General features: G+C 38.7%; 1 protein-coding gene across 2 annotated transcripts; it reads left to right on the top strand.

Moving 5' to 3' along the window:
* Positions 1–471: 471 nt before the first annotated feature.
* Positions 472–25,823, top strand: BUB1B (BUB1 mitotic checkpoint serine/threonine kinase B). Of its 2 annotated transcripts, none has more exons than XM_026110686.2 (24): positions 472–545; positions 1,349–1,511; positions 2,450–2,509; positions 2,782–2,926; positions 3,694–3,890; positions 3,993–4,171; positions 4,280–4,473; positions 6,503–6,597; positions 8,634–8,860; positions 9,151–9,257; positions 10,449–10,546; positions 10,808–10,860; positions 11,334–11,444; positions 11,661–11,745; positions 12,131–12,233; positions 13,641–13,927; positions 14,865–15,055; positions 17,212–17,358; positions 17,536–17,648; positions 17,914–18,075; positions 18,774–18,916; positions 20,366–20,537; positions 20,875–20,981; positions 25,263–25,823. In XM_026110686.2, exons 2-24 carry the CDS (start codon positions 1,369–1,371, stop codon positions 25,450–25,452), a joined length of 3,309 nt encoding a protein of 1,102 aa, XP_025966471.2. In that variant the 5' UTR covers positions 472–545; positions 1,349–1,368; the 3' UTR covers positions 25,453–25,823. The 2 variants fall into 2 exon arrangements, with proteins under 2 accessions (XP_025966471.2, XP_025966470.2); XM_026110685.2 differs by having other exon boundaries at positions 497–606.
* The last annotated feature ends 1,531 nt before the right edge of the window (positions 25,824–27,354 follow it).

Raw genomic sequence — 27,354 nt, 5'->3', positions numbered from 1 at the left:
TATCCCTGTAGTGAAGTCAACAACATGACCACTTTATTTTGCCTCAAAAAATAAAATAAAATCAGGCTGTGATTACCCAATGTGTTTACGTTGCTTACTTGCACTCGTAAGAGGACTCATGCCTTTTACTGACTGAATACAAACTCTACAGTACATCTAAGCAGTAAGGGTGATCCTTATATTTCTTCTGTGACTGTGAAAGCTTCATAACTCACAAATGACTTCAAGACACTCAAGCCTCGGGTACAGATGCGCTGTGTGCAGAGGCAAAAGCACCCAGTTACCAGGGAAAGTCGGATTTCAGGCTGCGAGACGCCGCAGCGCAGAGGGCCCAGCGCTGCGCAGCCTCCCTCCCGCCTCAGGCGGGCCCGCCAGGAGGCCGGGCCAGCGGCGTGAGCCGCCAGAGGGAAACTACAGCTCCCATCATGCACCGGTCCGGCAGCGCCGGCCTGCGGCTCAACCAATCGACAAGGGGGTACTGAAAGCATTGGCCAATGGGGAGGAAGCTGGCGGCGGTTGAAGTTTGAATTTCGAAGGTGGCTGAGGTAAGGCTGTGGCTGTTGGCCGTTGCGGTGTTAGCGCGTTCCCTGCGGACTGCTGCGCTGTGTGAGTGCGGGGTCGGCCGGGCGGTACTGCTGTACTTGGGTGCGTGCGGATGTGGGTTTTGGCGAGCAGCATGGGCTGGAGGACGCCTTTTTCCTCTGGTCCCGACCGCTGCCGGGAGGGCGCGGGACCCCTCATCCCGGCGTGGAGGAAAGGGGTGAGGGGGTGCATCGTGGGGAGAAGCCGCCACGCTCGACCCTGAGATCCGAGAGCGCTTTTCTGCAAGCGGCTCTGGAGCCGTCTAGCAATCAGCCCCTTTTCCTTCCACCTTGTGTCTCCTCCTCCCCTCCGGTCGCAGCCTGGCCGCAGGGAGACAAGGGTCGAGGCCCTCCTGTGCTGCTAGCTCCCTCTGGCAGGTGAGGAGCCAAGAGTCCCGACCCGTTTTACGGTGCTGCTGAGCCTCCCTTCGGCAGGAGATCGTCGCCCATCCGCCTCAGCGAGGCGGGGTGGAAGGGAACAGGCAGGTGGAGAGGGAAATGCCTTACTGTGTCGCAGCTTTTCCTGCTAAGATCGTCTGTCCCAGATTCTTGACTGTAAAAAGGTTCTTGGCTCTTGTTTCATATGTTTTCCACGAATGGGGCTCAAACACCTGATTTCCTCTAAAAGTTGGGGCCTAAATGACTGCTTAAGGCTACACAGGAAGTGTGTGGTGGATCAGCTAATTAAACCTAGATCTGTTGAGTGTCAAGTTAGTACCCTACCTACTGAATTGTGTATTTTCTGTATTTTTACTTCTTTAATACAGAGTTTAAGGGGGAGTTTGTCATGTCACAGGAGTGGAACGATGAGTGGGAGCTGAGCAAAGAAAATGTGCAGCCCCTCAGGCAGGGGCGTGTCATGTCCACCTTGCAGGAAGCCCTGGCTCAGCAGGAGACTTCCATCCACACTGCTGCTCAACTCAGAAAACAGTGAGCAATGTTTGGACACCTTCTTCCCCCTTCCTGCCTTCTCACCAATTTTTCTATACCTCTTTTATCTCTACTAATCTCATGAACATAAACAAAAGAGAATAGAAGAGCCAGAATTTTTGTAGCTGATGTCTATGCTAGCATCACACTGCAGGTATTTAAGACTAATTGCTGTATGTGCTGTACAGAGAGAATACTAGTGTCACGGATAATTCTATTCGTAGGTTAGTAATGGAGCATTTAAACTGCCAACACTAGGGAGTTTTTTGTTGTGCTTTTAAATGTACTCATTAAGAGAAATGAGGTTACAGGGAGAAGGGTGGTTGGTGTTTTGTGTTGTTTTGTTTTTTAACTTCCCAGTGGTAATCTGTCAAGTAAAACCACTGAAAGGGAGAGCACAGTCTTTCATACAGTAATGTATTGAAGCAGGTTATTTCTACAGAGATAAATACTTCCTACTGTGATGATGTCTGAGGGAGAAGCAATCATGTTGCAAGGGTGGAATGATCTGTGGGAGTTGAACAGAGACAAGATGGTGACTGTCAGTGTGGCCACTTAATGAAACTTTTCTTTGCAATCTTTCCATTTGCCAATAGCTTTTCAAAACAGAACAAGAATTCTATTAAGGGAGATCATATAAGCTTTGGAATAGAAATTCTTTGAAGTATGCTTTGGAAAGGTTGTGCCAGTGTCTCTCTGTTCTTGTAAAATATTTGTAAGTAATTTTCCTAGCACTTTCATTCTGAAGAAGAGTGCAAATATTTATTTTTTCTTTGGGTCACAGTACAAGTTCATGTCTAAATATACTATAACCCAACTTTTTTTTATTGTGGACCTACAAAGTAGTATAAGTAAGAGTGGAGGTCTTAGTTTACACAGCAGGAGACACTTTTATAGTTTTATGAATGTCTTTATTGATTGGATAATATCTTTTCTAGAGAATTTGAATCAGAAATCCGGTTTTACTCTGGAGATGATCCACTGGATGTCTGGGATCGGTAAGCTTCCTTTTATTTCAGAAGAATAAATGTAAAAGTTAGATCTATGTCACTAAAATGTTAGATTTCCTCATAAAAGCTTGAAGAAAGTTATTTTAATTTAATAGTAAACTTCTTAAAAGAGCAATTCTATAACAAATTTTGTGGGGGAGTAATCCGTAGTGTCTGTTTCAGTACTGTGCCTATTTTCTTGTCTCTCCTTACATTATACAGAAACAGAGGCCGTATACTTTATGCAGAACTGACTTCATATGGTTATATTCCATCCCTAGGTACATCAAGTGGACAGAGCAAACCTTTCCCCAAGGTGGAAAGGAGAGTAATCTCCCAGCAGTATTGGAAAGGGCTGTGAAAGCACTCAATGAACAGCAGAGATACTACAAAGATCCCCGCTATCTTAATCTCTGGCTCAAGTTTGTGAGTGTTTTGTGAATATTTCTTGGGTGCTGCTCTTCTCGATACTTTTGGATATCATTTGCACATAGCTAAGCTGAATTTCTTAATAACAGAGTCAGAGAACATGCTTTACCACTAGTGCAGTATTAGAAGTACCTCTCTGCAACTGCAAAGTGTTATCTACTATTCAATTCCATTTTTCACTTTTAATAGAATCTTCAGGTGTTTTTCAGGATCACTCAGTTTGGACAGCTACAAACTTCTTAAGTTTTCTTGCAAAACTAAGTTGAGAGTGTTCTGGTCTTGCCTGTCTGCTTTACTATGTTTTTTTTGTTTGTTTGTTTGATTGTTCTGTTTTCTTAAAGGGTCACTTCTCTCTAGGTTTAGCTCTCTGAGCTGACTTACCAGTTCCTATATTGATTAGAAATATATTGTACTTACCTAAAGATAAAATAACTATTTTCACAAATATCAATACACCACACTTCAGTCATTGAATTATCTAAGACAGAAGTTCTAAGAAATGACTGACTCTGAATAAGTAGGCTAGAATTAAGGGAGTGGTTACACAGGCAGTTAGAGGTCTTTCTCATTATCACTTTTCCCCTGTTGAATTTCTCTCCTTGTGTATTGTGATATGACACAATCGTATGTCCTGCCTCTAGAACTGTTCCTGTAAGACTTGTACTTAAATCAATAGGGGTCATGCAGGAGCATCAAAAAGTAGGTGTTGACTTGGAATCCTTTTGTAGTTCAATGCAATTATAAAAATACTTTGGATATTTCAGGGGAATTGTTGTAATGAGCCCTTGGATCTGTACAGTTATCTACATAGCCAGGAAATTGGCACAACATTGGCACTACTCTATATCACGTGGGCAGAAGAACTTGAGGCTAGAGGAAGCTTTAAGAAAGCAGACTTAATATTCCAGGAAGGTCTTCAGCGTAAGGCTGAGCCTTTGGACAAGCTCCAGGCCCATCACAGGTAAGCTTCTTCCTAAAGGGAGAAACTTGGACTATTTTTAAGTGCTTCAGTGGATACCTGGTAGGGCGAAGTTTTATGCTGACTTTTCCAATATTTTTGCAGGCAGTTTCAGGCCCGTGTTTCTCGGCAGACACTACTGGGGCTTGAGGAAGCTGCTGATGAAAAAGGCCCCGATCTTCTGGGAACTGCAGAACCTCAGAGAAGCTCCTTGGCAGATCTAAAAGGCAGGGGAAAGAAAAAAGTGCTAGCACCAATTAGTCGTGTGGGAGATGCACTTAAAGGTACATTGCATTGGTGAAACCACGTGTTCTTGGAAAAATAATACACTTGTGAAATTTACACCTGAGTATGGTAGGTTAAAGGTTAATTTGCATAATTCTTGCTTATAGCCACGAACCGAAACAGAAGCTTACAGAATCCAACTTCTCAGCAGCTTTCAAATAGTCTACATTTTGCTGTGTTTGATGAAAATTCAGCTTCTGGACCTGCGATTCCTGTGCTTACGCCTCAGCCATGGGCAGCACCTCCAGCTCCAAAGGCCAAGGAGAATGAATTAAGTGCAGGACCTTGGAATTCTGTCAGGGTAAGGAATCTTGAGATGGGCTGGAAAAAAGAGGAAGGTGGGTGTAAGTTGATGACTTCTCTTAATTTCCTGGGAAAAAGGTAATGCTTCCCCTGCCCCCCCCCCCGCAGGTCTGTGTTTACTGGTGACTGCAGAACTTCCTAGTTTCTTCCCGAAGCCTGCCCGTGTGTAACCCAGTCAAGTCAGACAAGCTGACCTTGCTAGCATAGGTTTTAAAAATTCTGCAGCTTTGTAAATCAAGAAATCCTAATTCTTGCTAACCAGGAAGATCCTGCCAACCTGTTTGGAGAGCAGGAAGGGACTATAAGAGGAAAAACACACTAGCCAAAGAAAGGGAGAGAAGCTAGACATCAGTTACTTCTATGAGCGATGAGAGCAAGAGTTAAATTGCTATTGTACAATACAACCTGAAGGAAGAACTTGTTACCCAAGTTCTTATGAAAACAAGGCATGTGCAGCATTCTGCAAATCTGTTTTGAGGAGCTGATGAGAGAAGAATTATACTCCAGAAAAGTGGAGATCAAAGGAACTGAAAACAACTGTGTCAGTGGAATACCTGCCCTAGCAATGTAGGGCAGCTTGGAGGTAGATGAAAATAGCAATGTCAGAAAGTAGGTTCTAACTGTTTAATCTGATGCTGGAGGCATGAAAAGGAGAAGCTGTGCTAAAGGTGTTTAAATCCTTCTAGAGAAACGATCCAAGACATGATTTCATAGGCTTCAGTTTCTTTCAAATAAAGTTTGGTTTATAGGTCCTTATATAATCCCCAGTGTTCTTATGTCCTTTGCAGGATGGACAGGAAAAATGTAAAGTAATGAGAAGATTAAAAATATTTGAGACTTATCACTATAGAAGCCTGATGCTTAGAAATAAAAACTAAGGTGAGATGTGCAAAGGGCTAAAATTCATGGAAACTCCAGGAAGAATTGCTGCCAGATGACAAGCAACTTGATTAAGTGAATGGAACAGTTTACAGTAAATCATAGGTTTAATTTAGTTGAGGAGAATGAGGAGGAAAAATCATTAATGTAAAACCTTTTTTGGTTGCTGTTCACACTTTTTGGTTCAGGCTGCTTAATGCATCCATTTTGGTCTCCAAATACTTCTGTATTCTAATATCTGTCCTGCTTTAGTCCTATCTATTACCCCTTTCATGTGGCTTGTTATTTGTTAATGTCATTAAAAAAAAAAAAAAGCTGCAACTAACAGAGTTGAATGAAAGGGAATTAGAGAGTCAAGTGTGGTGCTCATTCTGGTTTGTATTACCCAGAATAATTTTTTGTGAGCACTTTATGGTGTGTTAAAAGCTGCATAAAGAAAAGAGGTTTGTCTGTTGCTGCCAGGATGAAGATGGCTAAATATACAGTTGTATGAAAGATAGTGGAAAAGACAAACCAATCTGTACTGCGTAAGTTTTTCTGCCTGAGAATTTTGGGGAATTTCAGATAAGCAGATGAGAATAAAATGTTGTCAGACTAAATTCCATCTGTCTTCTCTTTAATAACTGACTCCAAAAGCAGTTAAGATTAAGGGATTTTTGTGGTGTTGAAATGGCCCCTGAGAGGGAAATGGAGAAGTCTGGAGGCTCTTTGTAGACAATAGAGGAGATTGTCTCAGTTTTTTAATATTAAACTTGGATAAAAAAGAGGAACAACTGGCATGCCCTGCTTCGCCAGTATTCCCTCAGTGTAAAAAAGAAACCAAGTCTTGTTGAGGATGTGGAAGTGGGGGTTATGTTTTGCTTTTCCTAGGTGCTAGTCCCCAACTGAAAATCTGAACCTAGTTAAGGTATCAGAAGGGAATTAGTCTTGTGAATCAGCCTTGGGGAAAGTGTGTATGTGTGTATATATACATATAAGTATGCATATATATATATATATATATAAATAAATAATATATATATTTTTTTTCCTCTAATAAGAAAAACTAGCAGAGCCAAGGACTGGGAAAATGGAGATTCAGAGAATAAAGGAATGTAGAGTTTAAAAATGAATCTTTAAGCTGCTAACATTGACTTTTTCTCCCTTAGCGTCCTCACAGTAGTGCTAATTCTGGTATGGAAGTGCCCTGTACATTGCCCAACTTTACCCCATATGTGGAAGAGTCAGCTCAGCAACAAGTAATGTGAGTCTTCACCTTAGTTTGAAATGGGAATATGCACTTGAAACTTTCAAAGCTGCTTCATTAGATTCTGACTCTTTTGGCTGAGTAGTCAAACCTCTAGCTATACAAAGATTTAAAACTGGTCAACTTGGAAATTATCAGTGTTTCAACTGTACGGCAAAGGCTTCAAAGGAGGATTCATAGGGACATGGGAAGTATTTGACTGTCAGTGCCTGTTATGTGGCAATCTGTATCATGTCTATGCATGGTGAATAGTTTAAATAGTTACTGGTTTAACTTGGTATATTTACACAAAATCAGTCACCTCTCTTAGGATACCGTTGACTGAGAAAGCAGTCCCAAACTGATACAGGCTTATTGCTGTTTTCCTCTATCTTGGGAGCTCTATGCTGACTATGGAGTTTTATTCTGAAACAAGCTATCAAAGTTTCCATGGCAACAGTGTTGCTTAGGTTATGGAGGAGTATGCTGTTTTCCTGACACTACCTTCCTCTTAGTACTGTGCTCACTGAAATGTTGATAAATCCCAAGGGGTGGGCTTGCTTCACTTTGTTACAGTAGGAAAAAATGCATCATTTTGAAAAGCTGCTTACCTTTCTTTTTCTGGTGGCTAATGATGGCTGTAGTAAGCATGAATTCTTTCTAATAGATGACTGATAAAGAATGTTTAATATCATAGTTTCAATATGACAGATATTAATATTACAGATTGCTTCCTTGATTTTGAATGTATAATCAAAGAATGCTGAGAGGTAGCTAACAGTAAACTTTTCCCATGGGTTTTGTGTGCTGCATGTGGACTGCAGAGTAGTTCTGACCAAAGGCATACTATAGTTCTAGAATATGTAAAACATTAAGATTGTCTAAACTATAAAACTATTTCTTGCTCCAAGAAGTCAGTAATGCCATATAATTAGATAACTTGACATGCTGGTCTCTCTTACTATTACTATTTACAAAAGGCAGCAGCCTCTTTTTGCACAGGGGAGAAGAAAGGTATGGGTGGGAGTTGAGCATCATGTTTTAAACATGAATTTGCTAAATGAGCTGTAAGTAGCTTAAGCAGAGAGTTTGTATATAGTTTTATACTGTGTAGTTGAAAGAGTTTAAAAGCAGATCTTTTCCTGCCTTTGAGTCCGTTGCCTCATGATGCAGCAGTCAACTAGATGGAAAGAGGTGTGTTGACAGCGTGTAAAGAGGTGTAAATCATGTTGCCAAGTATTATCCAGAGCTTTGAATAGAAGGACCCCATAGTGACCTAGCTAATTAATCCCTTTCCTCCCACACCACCAAAGGGTGTTGGGGGGGAACACTTAAACCCGACTATTAGTACATCTTGTGCCTCATAGTCTCTGAACTGGTCTTAGGGTTGTGAGTCTGTTTAAAGGTGAAACTTAACAGAGTTTTCCTAACAACGTCTTTTTAACTGTTTTGAATTAACTAATTGTCCAAGCCACAGTTAAACAGATTTCTCATTGAGTTGTTGAGATCTGCAGTTACTGAGGTATGGATAACTGGAAAACTCATTTCTGTCATTCAGTATGCAGAATTTTTCCTTGAGCAACGTCTACTGTATTGCATCTTAAAAAAAAAACCTTCTTTCTGAAATACCAAGCCCAATTTAGTTCAAGATCTTTCATTTTTAAGTTCTGCTAATTCTTAAGGTAAACTCTGTTTTGGAGGATGATTAGGGACTTCTAACCTGTGCCTTCACACAGATCCCTGGAGCTAAAGTAAAAATAAATCCCACTCCAGAGTGCACAGCAATTTAGAATATCATAAGAATCTTATTTTCTTTTGGCTGGGCCTTATTATCACTTTTTTCCTGGTTTACACAGTTATGAGTCAGTGTATTTCTCTCTCTGTGCAATCTTTCCATTTTTCTTCCTTGTTTTGTTCATCTATCGATTGATCAGAATGTCTTTTAGGCTGTTCTGCAGCTAGATTCTGAAATTAGTTCTTTTCTCACCAGTACTTGCTTTTCTTTGTGGCAGTGAAGTTCATAAACCCCAAATATTAACTTCTTGTTACTTCAGGACACCTTGCAAAATTGAACCCAGTATAAACCATGTTTTAAGTGCTCGCAAACCTGAGAAAGAGGAGGATCCGCTACAGCGAGTGCAAAACCATCAGCAGGATACTCAGGAAAAGAAAGAGATGGTGATGTATTGCAAAGATAAAGTTTATGCTGGAGTGGAAGAATTTTCTTTGGAAGAGATTCGAGCTGAAATCTACAGAAAGCAAGCAAAAAAGAAAACAGAAGGTATGCCTCAAAGTGGGATGACTTAAGGCTTCCTGAGGTAAAATCATAAAACTGTACTCTGAGTTTTTATTGGTATATCAGTTTCTTACTGCAGCTATGGTCCTACTAGAATAGTTATTTTAGCCACTCTAAGGTATTGAGAGAGCAACACAGTTGACAGCTTAACATTATAGCCCAGGGAACAGGGAAAGAACACAAGAGGTTTTAGCCTCCTTTATGAAGTATTTAGCCTTTAGCCACAGCTTGCATCTGAAATACGCATGGTGTCTTACCAGCTTCTCATCCTTTAGAGGAGATGCAGGCCATAGCACAGAAGAAGGAAGAGATGCAAAGGAAGATCGAGGAGCTGGAGAAGAAACTGAAGAAAGACGACAAGCGGCAACAACCACATGAACAGGTATTGACCTCTTCGTTTATCTGCTCTCCTACAAATAGCTACTATTTTAAGTGAAAGAGCTAGTGAAAGAATATCTAGTAAATTTCTTGGCTAATGCTCCTTCCTTTCATGGAAAGGATGCTTCAGTCAATTGTACACATACATTGGAAGTGTCACCTAGTAAACAAAAGTTCAAAGAAATATTCCCCAGCATGTGATTTCACTATGGGGATATAAAATCAAAAGCTCTAATCTTGTAGAGCAGCTTAACAATACTTGTGAAATTATTTAGGAATTGAGCAAGATAAATTATGCTAAGGTATAAACTTCTAAATTATTTAGTAAAGGTCTGCTGAGTGCTTAAGGCTATGAATGACACTTTTGGAAGGAAACCACTGGTGATTAGAGTTTATATCTAGAGAAGCTGATGATGCAAAAGAAGACAGAAGGAGCTGAAACTAGGGAAATGAGTAAAGGGTGGCAAAGCAATATCTGATTCTTGCTTCCCAAACTTATAAGCAGTAGTACACTTATTATGCATTAGATCTTTTTTATGTGCAGAACAGTCTTGAACAGAGACCCTTCTAGTTTTACTTAAATACTAAGCAAGTGTACTTTGCTCTGTTGTTGCTATGTATTGTTTAACTAGCTGGGGAAAAAATGTTGTTGTCATGTGTGTTGACAGGAATTTTAAACCGTAGTTTTCATGTAAATCACAAGTAAAAGTTAATTATATTAAAGTTTTGTTTTTTTTTCTTGTTCCTGACTGTATCAGTCAGGCTCATAAAACATGTTCTCCCCGCTCTGTGCCTTCCAAAACACTGTATTAGTAATAGATATATTTTAAATGATGAAATGCAAAATGTTCTGAATTTGGTGCAAGTTATGTAACTGCTTACAAACATCTTTAATAGATGCCGTTTAGCCTCCTGGTTAACAAGAATACCAAAGGAAAGCTTTATGTAGTTGTAAAGAGTAAAATCTGTGTGTGGTAGGGGTAGGTTGGTTGGTTTGTCTGTTTTACTCTACTAACCAAAGAGAATGAACTTTCTCATGCAAGTAAATGAAGTACAAACAAAAATGGCTAAAAACACTTATTAATCCATGAAGGCTTTTATGACTTGCACAGGATTATCATAGTATTCTTGGAACCTTCTTGCATGGCTTGTGATTTTATCAATGTGGAACCAAAATATGCTGTTGTTCCTACAGGCAGCAGAGACAAGAGAGTCTTCACCACCTTTGGGACTGCAAGGAATTGCTTTTTCCAGTGCAGCAGAACTCGGAGAGAAACAGCCTCACTTGCAAAGGTAGCATAGATTTTCTTTGCAGACAATGAGAAAATTTGCGGGGATAACTAGTTATGGGTAGCATGGATCATTGACAGAAAACCTGCTTCCATATAGATAAAGGGTATCCTTAGGCCTCAGCCTGTAACCAGAATCTGAAATCTTCAAAGAATTAGTTTCTTACAGCTAGTATAGGACAACTTGGCTTGCTTTTTACTAAGTCTACTTATGCTTTGTGAAGGTGTGTAAAATATAAGAAACAAGTCTGTATCTTGTTCACAGTGAATCCCAACTGTCAGAAGATACTCAACTGCACAAAGCAGCTTGTTCCAAGAGTAAGTATTATTTAAATTTTTACCATTTAGGAGAAGGTTCTACTGAAGAAAACTGTTCTTTCAGATGAATAGCAAAAACCTACAACAAACCCAAAACCAAAGCCTGGGTGGATTAGAAGAATGGAAGTAATGTGCTAACGTCAAGTGCCTGAGCATCTGAGGCACTTGGTGAAGAGATCTGTTGTTTTTTGAAGAAATTTTCAATCAGAAGAGCTATTTTTTTTTTTAAATAGTTGAAGTGATTTCTTCATTTTCATGTATTCAGTCTTACTAAAATCTGTTTATTAAAAAAAAAAACATTCAAACTACTCTCAAGATTGATACCATCTTTAGTCCTTTTTCTGAGGATTTGGTAGTGGTCTACAACTGGAAACTGTATATTCATTTGCTGCATTCTAAATTCTGTTGTTGGGAAGAGTGCATGCTGAAGAAATCTACTTTTGATCTGAGCTGACTACTGTGTCTTTTGACAGAAGTTACCCAGTCTCCAGATGTATGCCCAGATATGCAGGGAGGGAGCGTGTTTTTGGACTCTGAGGGTGAACAGGAAGACCAGAGGGCTGAAGCCAACCTTAGTAAGAAAGGTACAGACTTTGTGGTTCTTTAACATGACAAAACCAAGCGGGCTTTTTGTTTGTTTGAACACTCTCTCCCTGCCTGTAAGATTCTTTAAACAGTTCTGTAACTTCCTGCTAGGAGTGGTACTTTTAATGAGGCTTATTAAATGTTTTAAGAAGTACTGGACACACTGTTGTGGAAAAACTGTTGATGTAATAGTGTCTTTTCACTTTCTTTTATAGATGTAGCTCTCCTTCCTCCACTGGATCCTGCTACATTTTTCTCCATATTTGATGAATCATCTACTTCAGCAAACCAGAATATAAGGTTGAATTATTGAAGACCTAGATTTGGGAGGGAGGGGAAAACTAAGTACCAGCCACTTTCTCTAGCAGCTGAATTGCCTCTTGTATGGGTGTGGGTGTTTTTTGTTGCGTTTCTTACTTTTATTTATTTATTTATTTTTAATCTCATTACACTACTTGGGAGAGTACATGACCAAAAAGTATTTTCCTGTTGTACCTAGATCTTTTCACAAACTACTTAGGGTGCTATATAAATTTTCTTCATTCTGGAGAGCAGTATGTATTGGAATTTTCTGGTTTAGAAAGTGGTTCAGATTGAAGTGGCCAGTAAACTTGCATTTTTTTAGAGAAATCTCTGATCAGAAGCTACGTTAGTAAATATTTAACGCAATATAACTTTATCTTAGTTGTTCTACAGGTCATACACAGAAAAGTGCCCGACGCCCTCTTGCTATTCGTAAATCTTCAGACTGTATCACTGCGAAGGAAAACTTACCACCAGAGGCTTGTGTAAGGAAACAGTTTACCCTATAGCAGATTTCTTGGCAAGGAGAAGCCAATGTAGAATGTCCTACTGTTGAACTGAGTGAGATTGCCTGGACTGACAAGTCACTGATATGACATAAGCAAGAATCCTAAGCTTTTGTCTGGCAGGGCAATGCTTGAATTGGGTGATACTAGGATTATGCTGGAAATCTCATGGTTTTACTAGGCTTTAAGGTGGCCAATACAGAGATGGTGGTAGAGAGCCTTTAAAATTTTAAGCAAGAGACTAGTGGTCAGGTTTCCTCACTCTGCAACTATTTAAAAATGTTTGTGTGAGGAAGAGTTGTCTATCGCATCCTTTTCTTACCACACATCTGAACAAGCATCTCAACCCTCTGTTTCTTACCTGAAGTACCAGCTACTTGAATCCTCTAAACTTGTGCACCCCATATCCTAAGCCATCCTGATCCTGTGTCCTTCTCTGGCAGTTTTGCAGATGTTTGTAAAGCATTCAATAGAGCTGTGATTTGCTGTCTCAGCAAAGGACTTCGTTACTGCATGCAAGTAATAAAGCTTTAAACTGAGAGGATTTTATTCTGAGCTGGGAAGAATTTTACAGTACAATTGTATTATGAAATAACTTGCAGGGTTAAGTAATTCATGGTGAGCATTGTGCTGCTTTTGGTTGCAGAGTTGGTCAGGATATCTGCATAGTGCTACTTTGCATGCTGTAGCTGTTTTCAGTGCCTAACACCAGTCAACACTTAAATTATGTGCTTATAGCTGAACAGAAATGTAGCTATGCATTTCTGTGGTGGCGGATAGTAAGTAGCCTTTAATAAATAGTTCATGGTAGCTCTGCAACACTCTAGAATACAACTGTGCTACCCATTCCAGTTGGAAAAAAATACAGGTGAATGTATTTATGGTCAGGTTTCAATTACCCACTTCAAAAGAGCAGTACAAGTAATACCTGAAGACAGGGTGTCAGATTCAAGTTGAAAGGTGGTAGGATGGAAGAAGAAAGAGGGAGAAATGCTCTCTATAATGACTAGGTGAGGCTTTATTGTGGGACTGGCATGACTGAAGGAAAGAGTGACCTGGAACAGAGGGCTAAAGATAGTGGAAAACTAACACTGTGTATGGGAGGCAATTATGCCAGTTTAAAGATTCAGTGACCAGATTTGTGTTGTACTTGTAGATTAATATTTAGCTCTTAACTTACGTGATGCATTTAGTAACTGCCTATATGACACCTTTGTTATGCATGCTTTTTTTTGCCTGGCAGGAAATGAAGAATACAAGCACATCTTGACAGAACATATGAATTTGAGAACAGGAAAAAGGGAGGAGGGAGGAGACAGCTTTTTAATAAAAATGATTTGATGTAAAATCCATAGGCTTTTTGTTTTCTTTTCCTATTTGTTGCAGGATGAGCTGAATGGAATTGAACCTCTGACTGAAGATGCAATTGTGACAGGCTCTTACAAGAACAAAACCTTTTGTGCCAACCCAGAAGACACCTGTGATTTTGTTAGGGCTGCCCACCTGGCATCAACTCCCTTTCATGGTGTGGTAGCTCAGAGAATCCCAGCTCCTGCTTATTCAGAGAGTGCTCTAAAGGAAGACTGTCCAGAATCCAAGAGCACCCCTCTGAATCAGCAAATGCCTATCTGTGAGGGAACATACAATGAAGCTCTTTGTGCCAAGAAACTGAGGTAATTATAGCAAAGCATCTTCTGCCCTTTTCCTGTGTGTCTTTGGCTGTAGTTTTACTGTTCCGTTTCTGAAGAAGCAATTTTTCAAAGAGATCAGAGTGTGCTTAATGCTACCATTTCTCTATCTTGGAGTCCATTTTGTCTTGAGCAGCTTTAAAAACTAAAAAAGTAATAACAAGTCCATTTGACTTTTCACTGTTGATGCTGCAGTACTTAACTCTGTTCTCTTTCTACCAAAAATGATTCACAAAGAAATTCATGAACACTTTGTCTTTTTAACCATAGAGATTGAAAGTAGAATCATCAGTTTCTTTTGTACTTGAATGTTTCTGTAGCTGTTTAAATAAAAGGGATCTGATGATTATGATTTAGATCTTTTTACAGAGAGGAAAATGCTGACTAACAACCCACTGTTTCTTACCATAGTAAAGGAAAAGCCATGGATTGTATTGTGTTTTCTTAATTTAGAACTGAGTTTCATTGCTAGCTGTTAATATGTAAATATGTACACCAAGCTGAAGGTGTTTGTTTACTTGTCCAACTCCCTGGGAAGCCATGCTGATTATAATTAGGAAGGAAGAGCAAGAATGATTTTGGTTTTGCGCTGTTTTGAAAGCATTTGTACTTCTTTAAAAGTATGGCAGGTCTGAATTTTGGTAACTAAGGCAGTAATAAATGTTCAGTATCTCTTCTGCTATAGCAGTCCTAGTTAATGTAAGATAAGATAAAATCCTCTGTAGACAAAGAATGAGTGTAAACAGTCATCGGAGCTAAGGTGATGCTCCAACATAACTGTCCATTTTCTCAAAAAAGATGAAAAAGGATGTCTTTGTTAAAGAAGTCTATGGATACATGGTATACTTTTATAGTCATTAGCTAGCATTATCCAGACTTTGCATTTTCTGGAAGTCTGAATATTTGATGACTTTATTTACAGTCCGATCATGGAAGCAAGTCAGGAAGATACTCGCTCGTCAGGTTCTTCTGTCTCCCCAGGATCTTCTCTTTCCTCTGTTACACAAATATCCACTATTAAATACCTGCATATCCCTGAGAAACTGGAGCTTGCTCAGAGCCTGCCTGCTGAAATGGTTACTGATTCTGGAGGTATCAGTGAAAACGTTACTGGTTAGTACTAAAACTGAATTTCACTCACAACAAATAACTTGCAACTAAAACTTAATTATGATCTTTGCTGTACCTTCTAAATTGTCTACTCTTTCTCTGTATTTTCTGTTGCTTTGTGACTTGCATGATGGGACTAAACACTTGTTTAGCTGAGGTATATAGTGTAGGACATACAGGCAATATCTAAAAAGATGTTAATGTGAAGGAGAAGTTACTTAAGGTATTACAGGAAGGTATGCATAGGAGTAACAAGGTGAAATTCAGAAAAGGAAAACTTGGACTGGATGTTAGGGAGAAATATTTCTAAGACAGTATTATTTTGTTTTCTTTCATAATCATCTTATTGTGTGTTCTGATGTGTCGGTAAGTGCCACATGGAAAAACACCATTTTGAATCTGATAACTAATAAAAGTTCCATAACTTGGATTTTAAACTTGCAGTCTGTTTCTCATAAACTACTGTGCTTCTTTGCAGTATTCTTTCTGATAGAGGAAAAACAATACTCGTATTTATATGGTTAATTTCATTTCTCCCTTCTTCTAGACAAAGACTTTTGTTTCTCTCTGCTATAAATCTTTATATTACAGTTCAAACAGGAATGCTCACAAAAAGCCTTTAAAATTTGGCCTCTAGAATTGAGTTTGTATTGAATGAGGTTTTAAGGAATTTAACCCCTTTACCTCCTCTGATTTAATTTTATGATGTTTTAATTAGAATTGTCAATCTAAAAAATTCTCAGTGTATATGTATTTCAGGGAACAATACGACATTGTGTGGCTGCAGATGACATGATCCAACAGGTCTGTTGGTATCACTAGTGTTTTGTAATGAAGCGTGCTTGGGACCTGGGTCAAAAGTGCAATTAGGAAAAGAATGCTGTTAATATAGCTGAAATATTTTGGATAAACCTATCACTTAATTTCTTCATCATCTTATGCATTAATCCTTGCAGCAAGTAAAGACTGTTTTTTTAAAAAAAAAAAAAAAAAAGTGTTGGTTCAGATATTTCAAGGGTTCTGTTTGCTAAAACTGTGATCATTCCCATTGCTTTCCTCTGATCTCTTTTTTTTTAAGTGCAGTTCTGAACCTAGACACAGTAATTCTGCTGAAGACTTCTTAATGCTGGGTAAAGCGGAAATATTACTTCAGATGTCTGTTAGTGTATTCCCGTTAAATATCCCAGTACATTTAATATGTTTGTGATAGTGGAACAATGGAACACCCATTTAACCTACAATGTTTCCTGGATCTGCTTCCACAGAATTACTTTCTAGCCAATCTCTAACTCTCCTGCAATACTTTCCAAATAAATATATATTAATATATATTTATATATAAAAATAGAATACACTATGTAATACTAGGGTTTGATACTGTTTCTTGTCTTTGTACTGTGAAAGACTGTTGATCAGACTTCTTGGGAGAGGAAGTCAGCAGAAGCCATCTACTTACGTTGTGTTTTAGTCTGCCTCATCATTGGAGGTCAATACTTTCAGGCTATCTCAGGTCTCACAAAGACAAAGTTATCTGTTCAGTGACTTCCTCTCTGTCCTATTATGCAGGAGAATAAACCCAGACCTACATCTAGTTTTTCTGTGCATCTTCCAGGAGGTGAAACCCATTAAATTCATATTATTGCAATCAGCAGCAGAGTCCAACTTTGTGGGGTCTTATTTTTATTTATTTATTCATATGTACATGCATACCTTGCTGTATTCACAGTTTAATCTTCAATTAAAAATCACTAACTGATCATTTACTCTAGAAATAGATTAAAAATGGAACTGTTAATTCTCAAAATTATGAGACTGGATTCAGCTGTGGCTGAGCAGACGTATCTAATCTAATTCATAGTTTTGTCTGTTCTGTGAAAAATACATTTTTGCAAGGTTTACTATAGAATAATTGGTGAGACCTCAAGATGAGATACTCTGGAATAGTTTTAAAGATAAGTGGTGTTTTCACTTTACGGAATGAGAAACTAATGAGAAGAGATTAACTGACTTGCTGAAAGGTAATGCAGGAAATCAGTATGCAAATAAAGTCCAGTTAAATGCTCGCAATATCCACATCACTTTCCTCATCAGATATGATCATTTCACAAAGAGCATCAATACCTCGGTTGAGCTTATATTCTTGTTGCTTGTCTTCCTAGGTGATGACATAACTCGTTTTTTGCGGGGTGATGAACAGCGTAAAAAGCTCTTAGATCCTATGCCAGAATCATTGACTGCTTCTCCAGACTTTCATTTGGAGAATGGATCTCTGCCTGTGATGGTCTTTGAGAAAGAATTTGAGCTAGGTAAGTCTTCCAAACTTTCTAGATTGCAGGGGATCTCTTTATGTGCTAAATTGGTTTGGAACATATCTTATGCTCGCTTTCCTCCCAGGTTTTGTGCTGGGGAGGTGGGGAATAGCTTGAATAGTCTGAGCACATATATTTGCTGTGACACCTTGTAATTGTAAACTTTCATAACAGGAAGTGAGACTTACTGTATCAAACGGGAATATTGGACCAATGAAGAGTACAAGATGTTTTTTGCTGTTCCAGCTAACTTTCCCCAGTTGGATGCAAAGGGGTTTGCAATAAAGGTAACATGTTATTTATATGTGAAATGTTAAATTTTCGTTCACTATTTTGACCTACAATATAGTAAATTTGGTCTTAATTTCTAATTCCAGGCATGAGGCTATTTCAAAACCTCTTCTTAATTGTCAATATAAATGAAAAGTTTCTGACTGTGGAAAATGTGTTCCACAGTAAAATGGGGAAAGAAAAAAAAAAAAAAGAATATGAAGATGAGCAATTTTTGCTTTATTCCAAAAATAAATGTTGTTCTTCTCTACCTTCTTGTAGGTGTATTCTCAGCCTGTGCCTTGGGATTTTTATATCACACTTCAATTACAGGAGCGTCTGAATACTGACTTTGACCAAAGTTTCAGTAAGAATTGCAGCTGTTTCTTGTACCAAAATGGATGTGCTATTCTACATAAGGATATAAATCGCTTCACACTTGGGGTCAGTACAGATGACCAAAGTACAATTGTAGAAGACATGAACTCTTTCATTGGTACCAATAGCGAGTTTTGCTAGTTGTTCCTGAAGATAGTTTCACGTGTTTAATCCTGTAGTCTAGCTCCCCTGTTTTTTGTTTTACCTAAAGCAAATTAGGACTGTTTATTATAGTCTTAGAGCTGGTTTCTCATTCGTAGGCTGTGTGCTTCTCTGAGACTAATTTAAACACATTTTTCACTTTATTCATGAAAATGACAAGTGACGTGAGCCAAGAACCACATATTATTCCACAATAGGGTTTGCATCTAAAACTTAGTTGCTTCTCTTGGCATCTTCTTGGTTTCCAGTCTGCTATGACATAGCATAAGATAAAAGCATTTAGCATCTTGCTGAAGGATTTGTGTTAAATCCAGTAGATGCATTTTTGAACTGTTGCATAGGGAGGATATAAATTAAATAGTAATTTCAGTCTTCAATTGTCTTCACTCCCCCCTCAGTGAAATAGTGAGTGCATGGAAATAGGAGCTCATGGTTGTTTTAACTCTGATTAGTAGGGTGCTCATGGGGAAAATCTGATTATACTGAATTTAGGGTCAGGCTGTTATCTCTGTACAACTGACTAGGAAAAAAAGTAAGCTATAAATATTCCATTTTATTTGAGTAGAATGACATACAGATATATGTTTGTTCCCTATTTTTAGGACATCATTCGTGGCTGTAAAGCCATCACAGAGGAAGTTATCATATTGGTTGTTTACAATCTTCTGGGTGTGGTAGAGAAGCTCCACAAAGCAGAGATCATCCATGGAGACCTGAGTCCAGAGGTGTTCTTTCTGGGAGACAGGTTAGTCTCTTTGTATAAATATGGGAGGACATATTGTACTCAGTTTTAGCTACAGCTCTTGCACTTTTGTAATTTCTCCCCTTTGGTTAGGGTCCTGATGTTGTAGTTCAGATTCTTTGGGTCGGAGATGTTTTCTAGACTGCGATGTATTCTGAAACTAGTGAAAACGTTTTGCTTAGGAATTGTCCTCTCTTTTCTATATTTCTTTAGAAAAGCATATTATATAATGATGATGTAAAATGTGTGTTATATTAAACAAAGAAATTTGAGAACACTAGCAAATGTACTGGACAGCTAACTAGATACTGGTAATAATTTGCCTTTGGTCTTAAATATCTGAAAAACGGGAAGTTAGAAGATTTGAAGGGCAGATAAGAGTGCCTGCATATTCCAGTTGCTAAAAGAATGCTTGCCTTCCCTCTACAGTCCAGATTGTAACTTGATTAATAGATCCAGTTTTCTTTTTTTAAGCTCTTTTCCAAACTATGTTAACAAAGTCACATATCCCTCAGAAGATTAATCTGTGAACTAAGTGTGGGATGGTATTAATTTTGGAATGTCTAATGATCTAGAGTCAGATACACTTTCATCAGAAGAAATTCAGTGAGGTTGCTCTTAGTCTTCTTGACATGTTAAAAATAGCTGTTGACTTTAAACTTACTTTTAACCTACAGTCAGTCATCTAATAATAGGAATCTGGCTTGATGGACTTAGAGGTCTGCTCTTATGTTTACTTTGGTTTTCCTGTGGTGAATGCAAACCTAACTTTAGCTGTCAAATTTAGGATAGTGAATTCCCCCCAACCCCATTTCCTCTTTTTCCTTGGATAGCAAAAATGATCCTAGGACAAGTCCTTAGTATAAATAAATGAAGTCAAAGTACAAATCAGGCTTATTGCACAGAAGTATTTTAGGAAGAATAGTAGGAAGAATCTTGATCTGTTTATATTGTTTGCTTTGCAGTATGTTCTGTCATCCATCCAATGCTCTCCTCTCCCATCTTTGTGTCTCTCCTCCCTGATGTGTAGAATAGGGAAGGTTTAGTACAGTATTATGAAGCATGATTCTTCCATGTATGAAGTATTCTGAGATCTCAGGGGGAAAGAGGGAGAATAAGGTAAATGCAACCCTATTTTCTTGTTACAGTTCCTCCAGCTGTGTTTCTGGTGACTGACAAAGGTCAAAACAGTGTCATCTTTAACCCTGTAGTGTTTCCCATAGCCTTCTTTGGAGATACCAGTATTATCTCTAAGCTTTAGTCTTCCCCCTGGCTCCCCTTGCTTCTAGGTGAAGTCCTTTTAGTAGTAGTTCTTAAGCTCCCCATCAGAGGGGAGCATTGACATAATTTAGACTCACCTTCACTACCCAGTTTAGAAAAAAAAAAAACAAAACTCCCCCCAAAAACTATGTTGGTGGCTTGTCTTACTCATCTTTTGGGTTTTTTATGCAGGATCTGTGATCCATTTGCTAATGATGAGATGACTAGTGCTCTGAAGATAGCGGATTTCTCTCACAGTCTGGATTTGAGACTGCAGTCCCGAATAAGTTTGCCCAACAGCTTTCCAATAGCTCAAACCCCTTATGGACAACAGCTCCTGGCAAAAAGTTCTTTTCCTTATCAGGTGAGTCTATATTTAGCTGGATATCTTAGTTTTTCATCTAATTACCTATTTTGCATTTGAAGAGACTAGCAGCATTGTTCTTGATTTGCCGAGTTTCTGTGACTGCTATACTTATTTAGGAACTTATAACAAGACCAAAATCTTCCTTTTTGCACTTTTATTTCCTTAACGGTTTTCTGGATGATTCTGATGCAAGCACCAATTCAATCTTAAATAAATAAAAATACCAATGTATGAAATCTGTTGATTTCTGCAGTCCACTACAGAAGTTCAACTTTGGTAATTTTTTTTTTTTTTTTTTTTTTTTTTTTTTTTTTTTTTTTTTTTGTGGCTGCAGGTAGACTTGGTTGGCATTGCAGATATAGTCCATTTGATGCTGTTTGGGGATCATGTCCAGGTCTATCAGGAGAATTTCACCTGGAAGATCAGCCAAAATATGTCTAAGTAAGTCCTTTTTCAGAGGGGGCTGCTGGGAAGGAACAGGGTTCTTCTAACTTCCTTCCCTTCCTTTACAGTGGTACCATTTTCAAAGCTTAAAGCACAGAATTTATGCTCTTGGCAACAACAGTGTGTTCTGTGGAGGATTACAATGAACAAGTCCAGTAGCTTCAAAAGTTATAGTACTTAGTGTTCAAGTACTCTGTACTCAAACATTACTTAATGTATTACAGTACTTACTATACAAACATTAAGTACTATAATATACTCAAACATGTACTATATTATATACTATCGTACTATGTTTGAGACAGTTTCATGCTGAATGAGCCTTACAGAGCAGTTAAGATAAACTTTGTCCTTTTTTGTTTTGTTTCCTTTCAGACCAGACTGCCTTAGTATCTCTCTTGACTTGATAGACCAAGCTTGGAGATGTTTTATACATGCGTGGGTGGTGAGAAAGAAATTATATGAACATGTTGCTTTAGATATGGAGATTATTTGGATTTTCTACTCTCATTCTAGGCTCTATAGCAGGGCTAGTAAGATGCCGATGCCAGGCTTCTGTCTGTAACTGTTGCAGAAATAGCATATTTTTAATTATTTTCCTCTTGTGCATGTATAACTTAAGTTGCATGGGCAACCACTCTTTTTTTGGATGTAGTATTAGTCTCCAGTTATTAATTTCCACTGCTGCCTTTTAGCCACATGTTTTGGCTACAAGATTACTCTGCATTCATCTACTCTTTGTTCTTAAAGTAAATACCTGTTCATCTCATCAGTCACATCTTGCAGAGTTTTCTACTTTAGCATTTCATAAGGATATTCCAGAGCACTCTGCTTATGATATAAACTCTACTTGGGAGCTGTCTGCATTCAGGATCGTGGTATATTGGCTACATTCAGTGGGTGGATATACTTCTCTATAACCATCACTTAAAGAGAACGTGCTACCAGTATAGGAGTTGTCCGGTTCCGTAGCAACCTGCATTGCTTATGCCTCCCTAGTGTTTGTTGTATTCAACCTTTGAGGGGAGGAGGGAGGAAAAAAAAGTCTTGTCTTCCTGAGCTGTACATGGAGGGGAGGGGGGGGATTTTTCTTTATTTTGCATATGTGTTTGCTACCTATTATTGTAGACTGATACCAATAGTTACAAGGTGCTAGCAGGCTTCTACTGAGTACTTGCTATGTATTTTATACTGCGCCCCGAAGCTTTTTATCGTTCAGATGATCAACTTACTGTGCTGGCTGCAAAGAAAAAGATCACCAAGGGTGATTGTTTTCTGAAGAGAGGGATACCACTGATTTATAGGTTGGCAGTAAATATATATCTTACTGCCTTAGTTTTAAAAATACTAAAAAGCAATTAATGGCTAAATCACTGATGCAGACTGGCTTTTACTCTGTACTGACAGATATCCCAACACTTCTTTCTTTTGAGCTAGGTAAATCTGACCTGCTCTGAAAAATAGGATTGCTGTATATTTATTTTTATCAGGACGTGTCCAGTTTTTTTTCCAATATCCTGTTTGGATAATTTTCTAGTAAGTGTTGCTGTCTCTGTTTGTGTGGTATGTGGGTTTTTTTGGAGTTTTTGTCTTTTATTTTACCAGTGAAGAAATTGAGCTGCAGCAGATGAAGCCAAACAAGGGCTCAGTTGGAGGGTAGGCATAGGGTGTCAGAGACTGATCAGGATGTAGGTATGAGGCAAAATAGCCAAAACCATCGGAATAATTGGAGCAGGAGGAGCTGAGTAGCAGGTACAGGAAGTTTTGAGTTTGGAAGGATAGGACTGACCGTTATGGGGAGAGCTCAGCTGGAAAGGAATTTCGGTCAAGTTTGGTGATGGTGTTCAAAGAAATAGGATTCTGGGTAGAGGTAAAACTTGAAAGGAGATTTCAGTAGCATAGTGATTGAGAGTTGTGAAGTGGGCAGAGACTTCAGAGGAGGAAGGCAAAGCCCAGGCATGAGTTATGTGTCCCAGAACACTGGGGACTGGAACTGGGATGCGATGGGTCGTCTCTCACTTGTGTACATCTGTTTGTCTCAGCACTGGAAGTGCAAACACAAGGGATTTCCATTTTCCATCCTATGTTTTACCTTACTGCTGAAAATGTGATAGATCTATCATAACTGATCTTCTGCACTTAATTTTCAATATCAGGATTTCCAGGAAACTTTAGTATAAGTGCTTTAGTTATACATGTTATACCGAAGTGTAGCATCAGTCTTGTAAACTGGGTATTTCATTATGCAGGAATAAAGAATTTGCTCTGAATCTGTCGTCTTTGGCAAAGCCTTGCATTAAGACTTAGCTCTTTCAGTGTGCTTGGCTCCTATTAATTGACTATTCTTCCTTCAGCCAATTTGAAGCTTTCAATGACTTCTCAAGCAATCTCTGACAAACAGGTTTCCTGCTGCAGGGAGCCTTCATCCTCCAGAAAGGGCAACACAGTTGAAGCATTTCCCTGGAAGAAGAGTTAGTTGATAGATACTGGTTAATCTTGAGCTTTATCCTTTGAATGCAGCCAAGCATGGCAGTGATACTTGCAAGTCCTGTGAAGACCCAAGGCATTTTTGCTATGGCTTTCAGTGATTCTGCTTTTCTCTTCTAAAGATCTTGTAGAACTTTTAGCAGAAAGTACAGAATTGACAAGTCACTTGGAAAGTTTGAGGATTATGTTGACAGGATTACTTTTCTGGAAGAATGTTTGGAGAATTTAGGGAGTGAGAGATAAGGTGCTTACATGAAGGCTGACTTACATGAATGCAGGAGCCTTGACCTCATTACTCTAGAGAAGGGTTTAAAGAAGCAGTTTAAATTAGTTTTGTTAAAGAAACATTAAACAAACTTGAAGATAGTGGCTCTACTAGACATTCTACTAATCTTAATACCAATCCAACAAAATACACGAACAATGAGACAAAACATGAACGTGGCCATCCAGGGCACATGGAACACCACAAAGCAGAACCCCCTTGAAAACCAACAGAATTAATGCAAAACATTTAAATTTAATGTTGTAACAAAGATCTCTGGAAAGGCAGAATGTGAATTCCAATCGAGTTTCTTTGCTCCTCTTTCAGCACTAAAGGTTGACTTTAATCTGTGCTTATGGGCAGGGGGTTCTAGCATGTTACTCTTGTTAGAATGGACTTGGAGATTTTCAGTTCCACAGGTGTCTTTTAGTGTTTCCACTTTCACCATTCTATTTTAGGAAACTCCATCTTGTACAGGCTGATGTAAGCTAGCATGTAGAATGTGTGTTTGAATATTTAGGACTATTTTAGTCACTGATGACTCTTTACATGTTGTTAAGGACGTCTAACCTCTGTTGTGCCTCTTAACTTGACTAAGACTGTGAAGCAAATAGTGTCAAGTCTCTCATGTTTTCTGTTGTGCTCTGTTTGACTACTATTTTAGAAAATATAAGCGTTATTAGTGTAACAGTAGAAGCCAGATCCCTTCTGAGACAATGGCTGCTGTTTTGCCAGCCGCTTACCTAAAGCAGAGGCAGATAATTTGTTAAAAAGCCAGTGTAACTCCTACCTTGAGGGGAAAAAGCGCTTCAGTAGTCTGAAGCACCATGGTCTATGGACTTCAGTGCAAGACTGAAGAACAAAGGGTTAGCTGTAATACCATTTTTCCAGACTTTAATGAGTCACTTAACCTTTTTGTTCATGTTATGTGGGTATATCTATGAGACAGGGGATTTATTACTATTAATTGTCTTTGAAATGTTATCTATAGGAGAGCTCTGGCAGTTGGATGGGGGAAAAGGGAGAGTCAGACTGGCTGTAAACCACTCATTTTTCATATTTCACATGTGGCTTTCCTTTAATATTGACCTGCGAACTACTCAGCCTGCAAATGGGGAAGTACTTTAAGATTTACATCTACCCCTTTTTCATGAAAGAAATCGGCCAACTTTGTTGGTTCAAAGGATCCTCTTAGTAACTCATCTAAAAGCCTCTTGGCTCAATGTGAAGAATAGTGGTCGGGTACACTAGAAGAGGTAACAGTGTAACAATAGTGTTTTTGATAGACCTGTGAAACAGACTGACTGTCTAGCTCCTATGCAGAAGCCTACTGGAGAAAGAAGGGTGTGCACATATAAACTTTAACAAATCGCTTCTACTTTTCCTTTACAGTCATTCATGTGAATGAAAATATTGTGTTAGACTGAGTCTTCCAAGGGCATTTAGAACTGGATATAAAGAGAAGTCTTAACAGATATGTCCTCTATGCCATACTGTTTCACTGAAAACAACTCTGTCTGTTTTAGGACTGTTGGCAGCGATTTCTGGAATAAACTTTTTGGGAGAATTCTGAATGCGGATGGTAAGTCCACAGTGCCTCTGCTGAGGGAGCTAAGAGAGGAAATAAGTGACATGTTTGACAGCCATTTCCAAGAACGTCTCTGTGAATCCTTAGCAGCACTGGGAGAAACTTTCCTCTTGGAGAACTTCCTCTAATTTCATAGAGGACAAATCTGTTTTGTATTATATAGAGGAATTTGTTGTTAATTTTTTATTTATTTTCAAATGTAAGCATGAATAATGACGGTAACTGTTTCTACAATACTTTATATGGCACCTGTTAAAGGACACCTATATTGTATCAGTGAGTAGATAGTCTCCTAAAACTGCTCCATGTGTCCAAGTGGTTTGCTAGAGAAAATTGGATGTCATAACTGCCCTCCTTCCCCCTTCATGTATAGCTCCTTAAAATGTGTTTAATTACCTAGTTCATACTACAGTTCCTGAAATCTTTGTCCTACCTGTAGTTGGTTTATAGTACTGCTTTTAATCACTGTTTAATCAATAAAGTTTGTATTTTGATAGCAGCTCTGCCTTGTTAAATACTACTGTCAGATGGCTTCAAAAGACTTGATTAGTGTCCACGGTGGATTGTTTCTGCCTGATTGGGAATTGTTTGTGACTGCTAGAAGCAAAGGGCTCTCATTTGGTAGCAGCTTTCGTAACTGCAAGACTTTCTGGACACTTAAACATGGCTTGAATGTTTCTGCTTGGAATACACACTCATGGATTATCATAGGAAAACTAGATGAAGTCATGGTGAAAAAGATGCATACTCAACGGTTTTGCTTCTAAAAGCTAACGTGCTTTATTTATTCTCTTAGGGGCTAGAGTTAATGACTGGATTGAGCATCTGTCAGAAATCTCTTTGAAGGCTAAAATTGCCATATGTGCTAAAGTTCTGGGTGTTTCTTTTTTTTGACAGATATTTGTGTTAACCTTTTATGCATTGTATACTTGAAACTGATACAAAGGCTTGTATTCATTTTATTTGAGAGTGAACAGAATTTACAGGATCCCAAACCAAGATGCTATGTACCTTAAGTGTAGAGGAACTTGAAGACTCATGGTTCATTTCTTCACAGCTTCTCTCATGGATAGATGTGAGAGGAGAAGACAGCATCACTAGTAATTCTTCCTATAAAACTAAACTGGCTTTAAATGTCTCTTTTTCCCGTTTGGTCAAATTCTCTGGTTATAGTAGCTCTCTTTAATTCTCCATTGTCTGTGTGTTATATAGCTCTAAATTCTACTCCCAACCATAATTCCAGATCTTAAATTGTTATAAGCCACCCTTTCTTTTCCTGTTCTTTCTGCGTACTAATCCTAGTGCTTTGACCTGGGCTGCTCGTGCTCTCCCAAGGGCCTAATACTTTCGTTACACTCCCCTCATAAAGGTTATTCCTTCTTGTAAGAAGGTATAGTGTAAGTCAGAAATTTGGCTAAATGTACTGATAGACATGCTTTACTTTTTCCAAGTGTGTACTGCTGATGAAGAAACTTGGCGAGTAATGCCTCAAATACTGCTTTCTATAATACAAGTCACCAGTTAACCATATATTGAGCAAGTAGATGAAATATGGTGATTTTTCTTTAGCCAGAGGCTGGAGCAAAGACCACTGGTAGGGCAGCTGGGAGCTATGCACTGGGTTAATTGTTGTCAGAAGTACTGCATATTTGAAGGACTAGCAGAAGTACTTGCACGTTTGTTTGCAAAATGGATTTCAAACTGTCTTTTCCTGGTCTTGAACTTGTTTTTAGACAAAGCCTGGGGGGTCTTGCTCATTATTGTCTCATTTTCAGCCTTTTCAGTTATATTCTGCAATACTCTCATGGGTGTTTTCTTGCTAATATACCTTGCTTTCATAGCAAAGTGTCTGGTCATCTTAAGGACTTTTCTGAACACATTTCTAGCCAGTGCAGGACTGTCACTTTCTACTCCAGGTTTATAAATGAGGTGCATGTCCTTATTCAGACTGTTCTCAAAAGTTTCCTCTTTGCACAGATAAGAGCTCTTAGCTGAAGTTTAGTAAAGGAAGTTTGCTTCTCAGGTCTTCT

Source organism: Dromaius novaehollandiae, chromosome 5, assembly GCF_036370855.1.
Source record: "Dromaius novaehollandiae isolate bDroNov1 chromosome 5, bDroNov1.hap1, whole genome shotgun sequence".
NCBI lineage: Eukaryota > Metazoa > Chordata > Aves > Casuariiformes > Dromaiidae > Dromaius > Dromaius novaehollandiae.
Note: the sequence above shows the minus strand (reverse complement) of the source record. Positions and strands in the feature narration are given on the sequence as shown.

Bases quoted from the DNA above. Each gene is read 5' to 3' on its own strand.
- BUB1B (XM_026110686.2), top strand. From the start codon at position 1,369: ATGTCACAGGAGTGGAACGATGAGTGGGAGCTGAGCAAAGAAAATGTG. The intron at 2,927-3,693 runs GTGAGTGTTTTG...TGGATATTTCAG, and splicing joins TTAATCTCTGGCTCAAGTTT to GGGAATTGTTGTAATGAGCC. The intron at 17,359-17,535 runs GTAAGTCTTCCA...CTTTCATAACAG, and splicing joins TGAGAAAGAATTTGAGCTAG to GAAGTGAGACTTACTGTATC.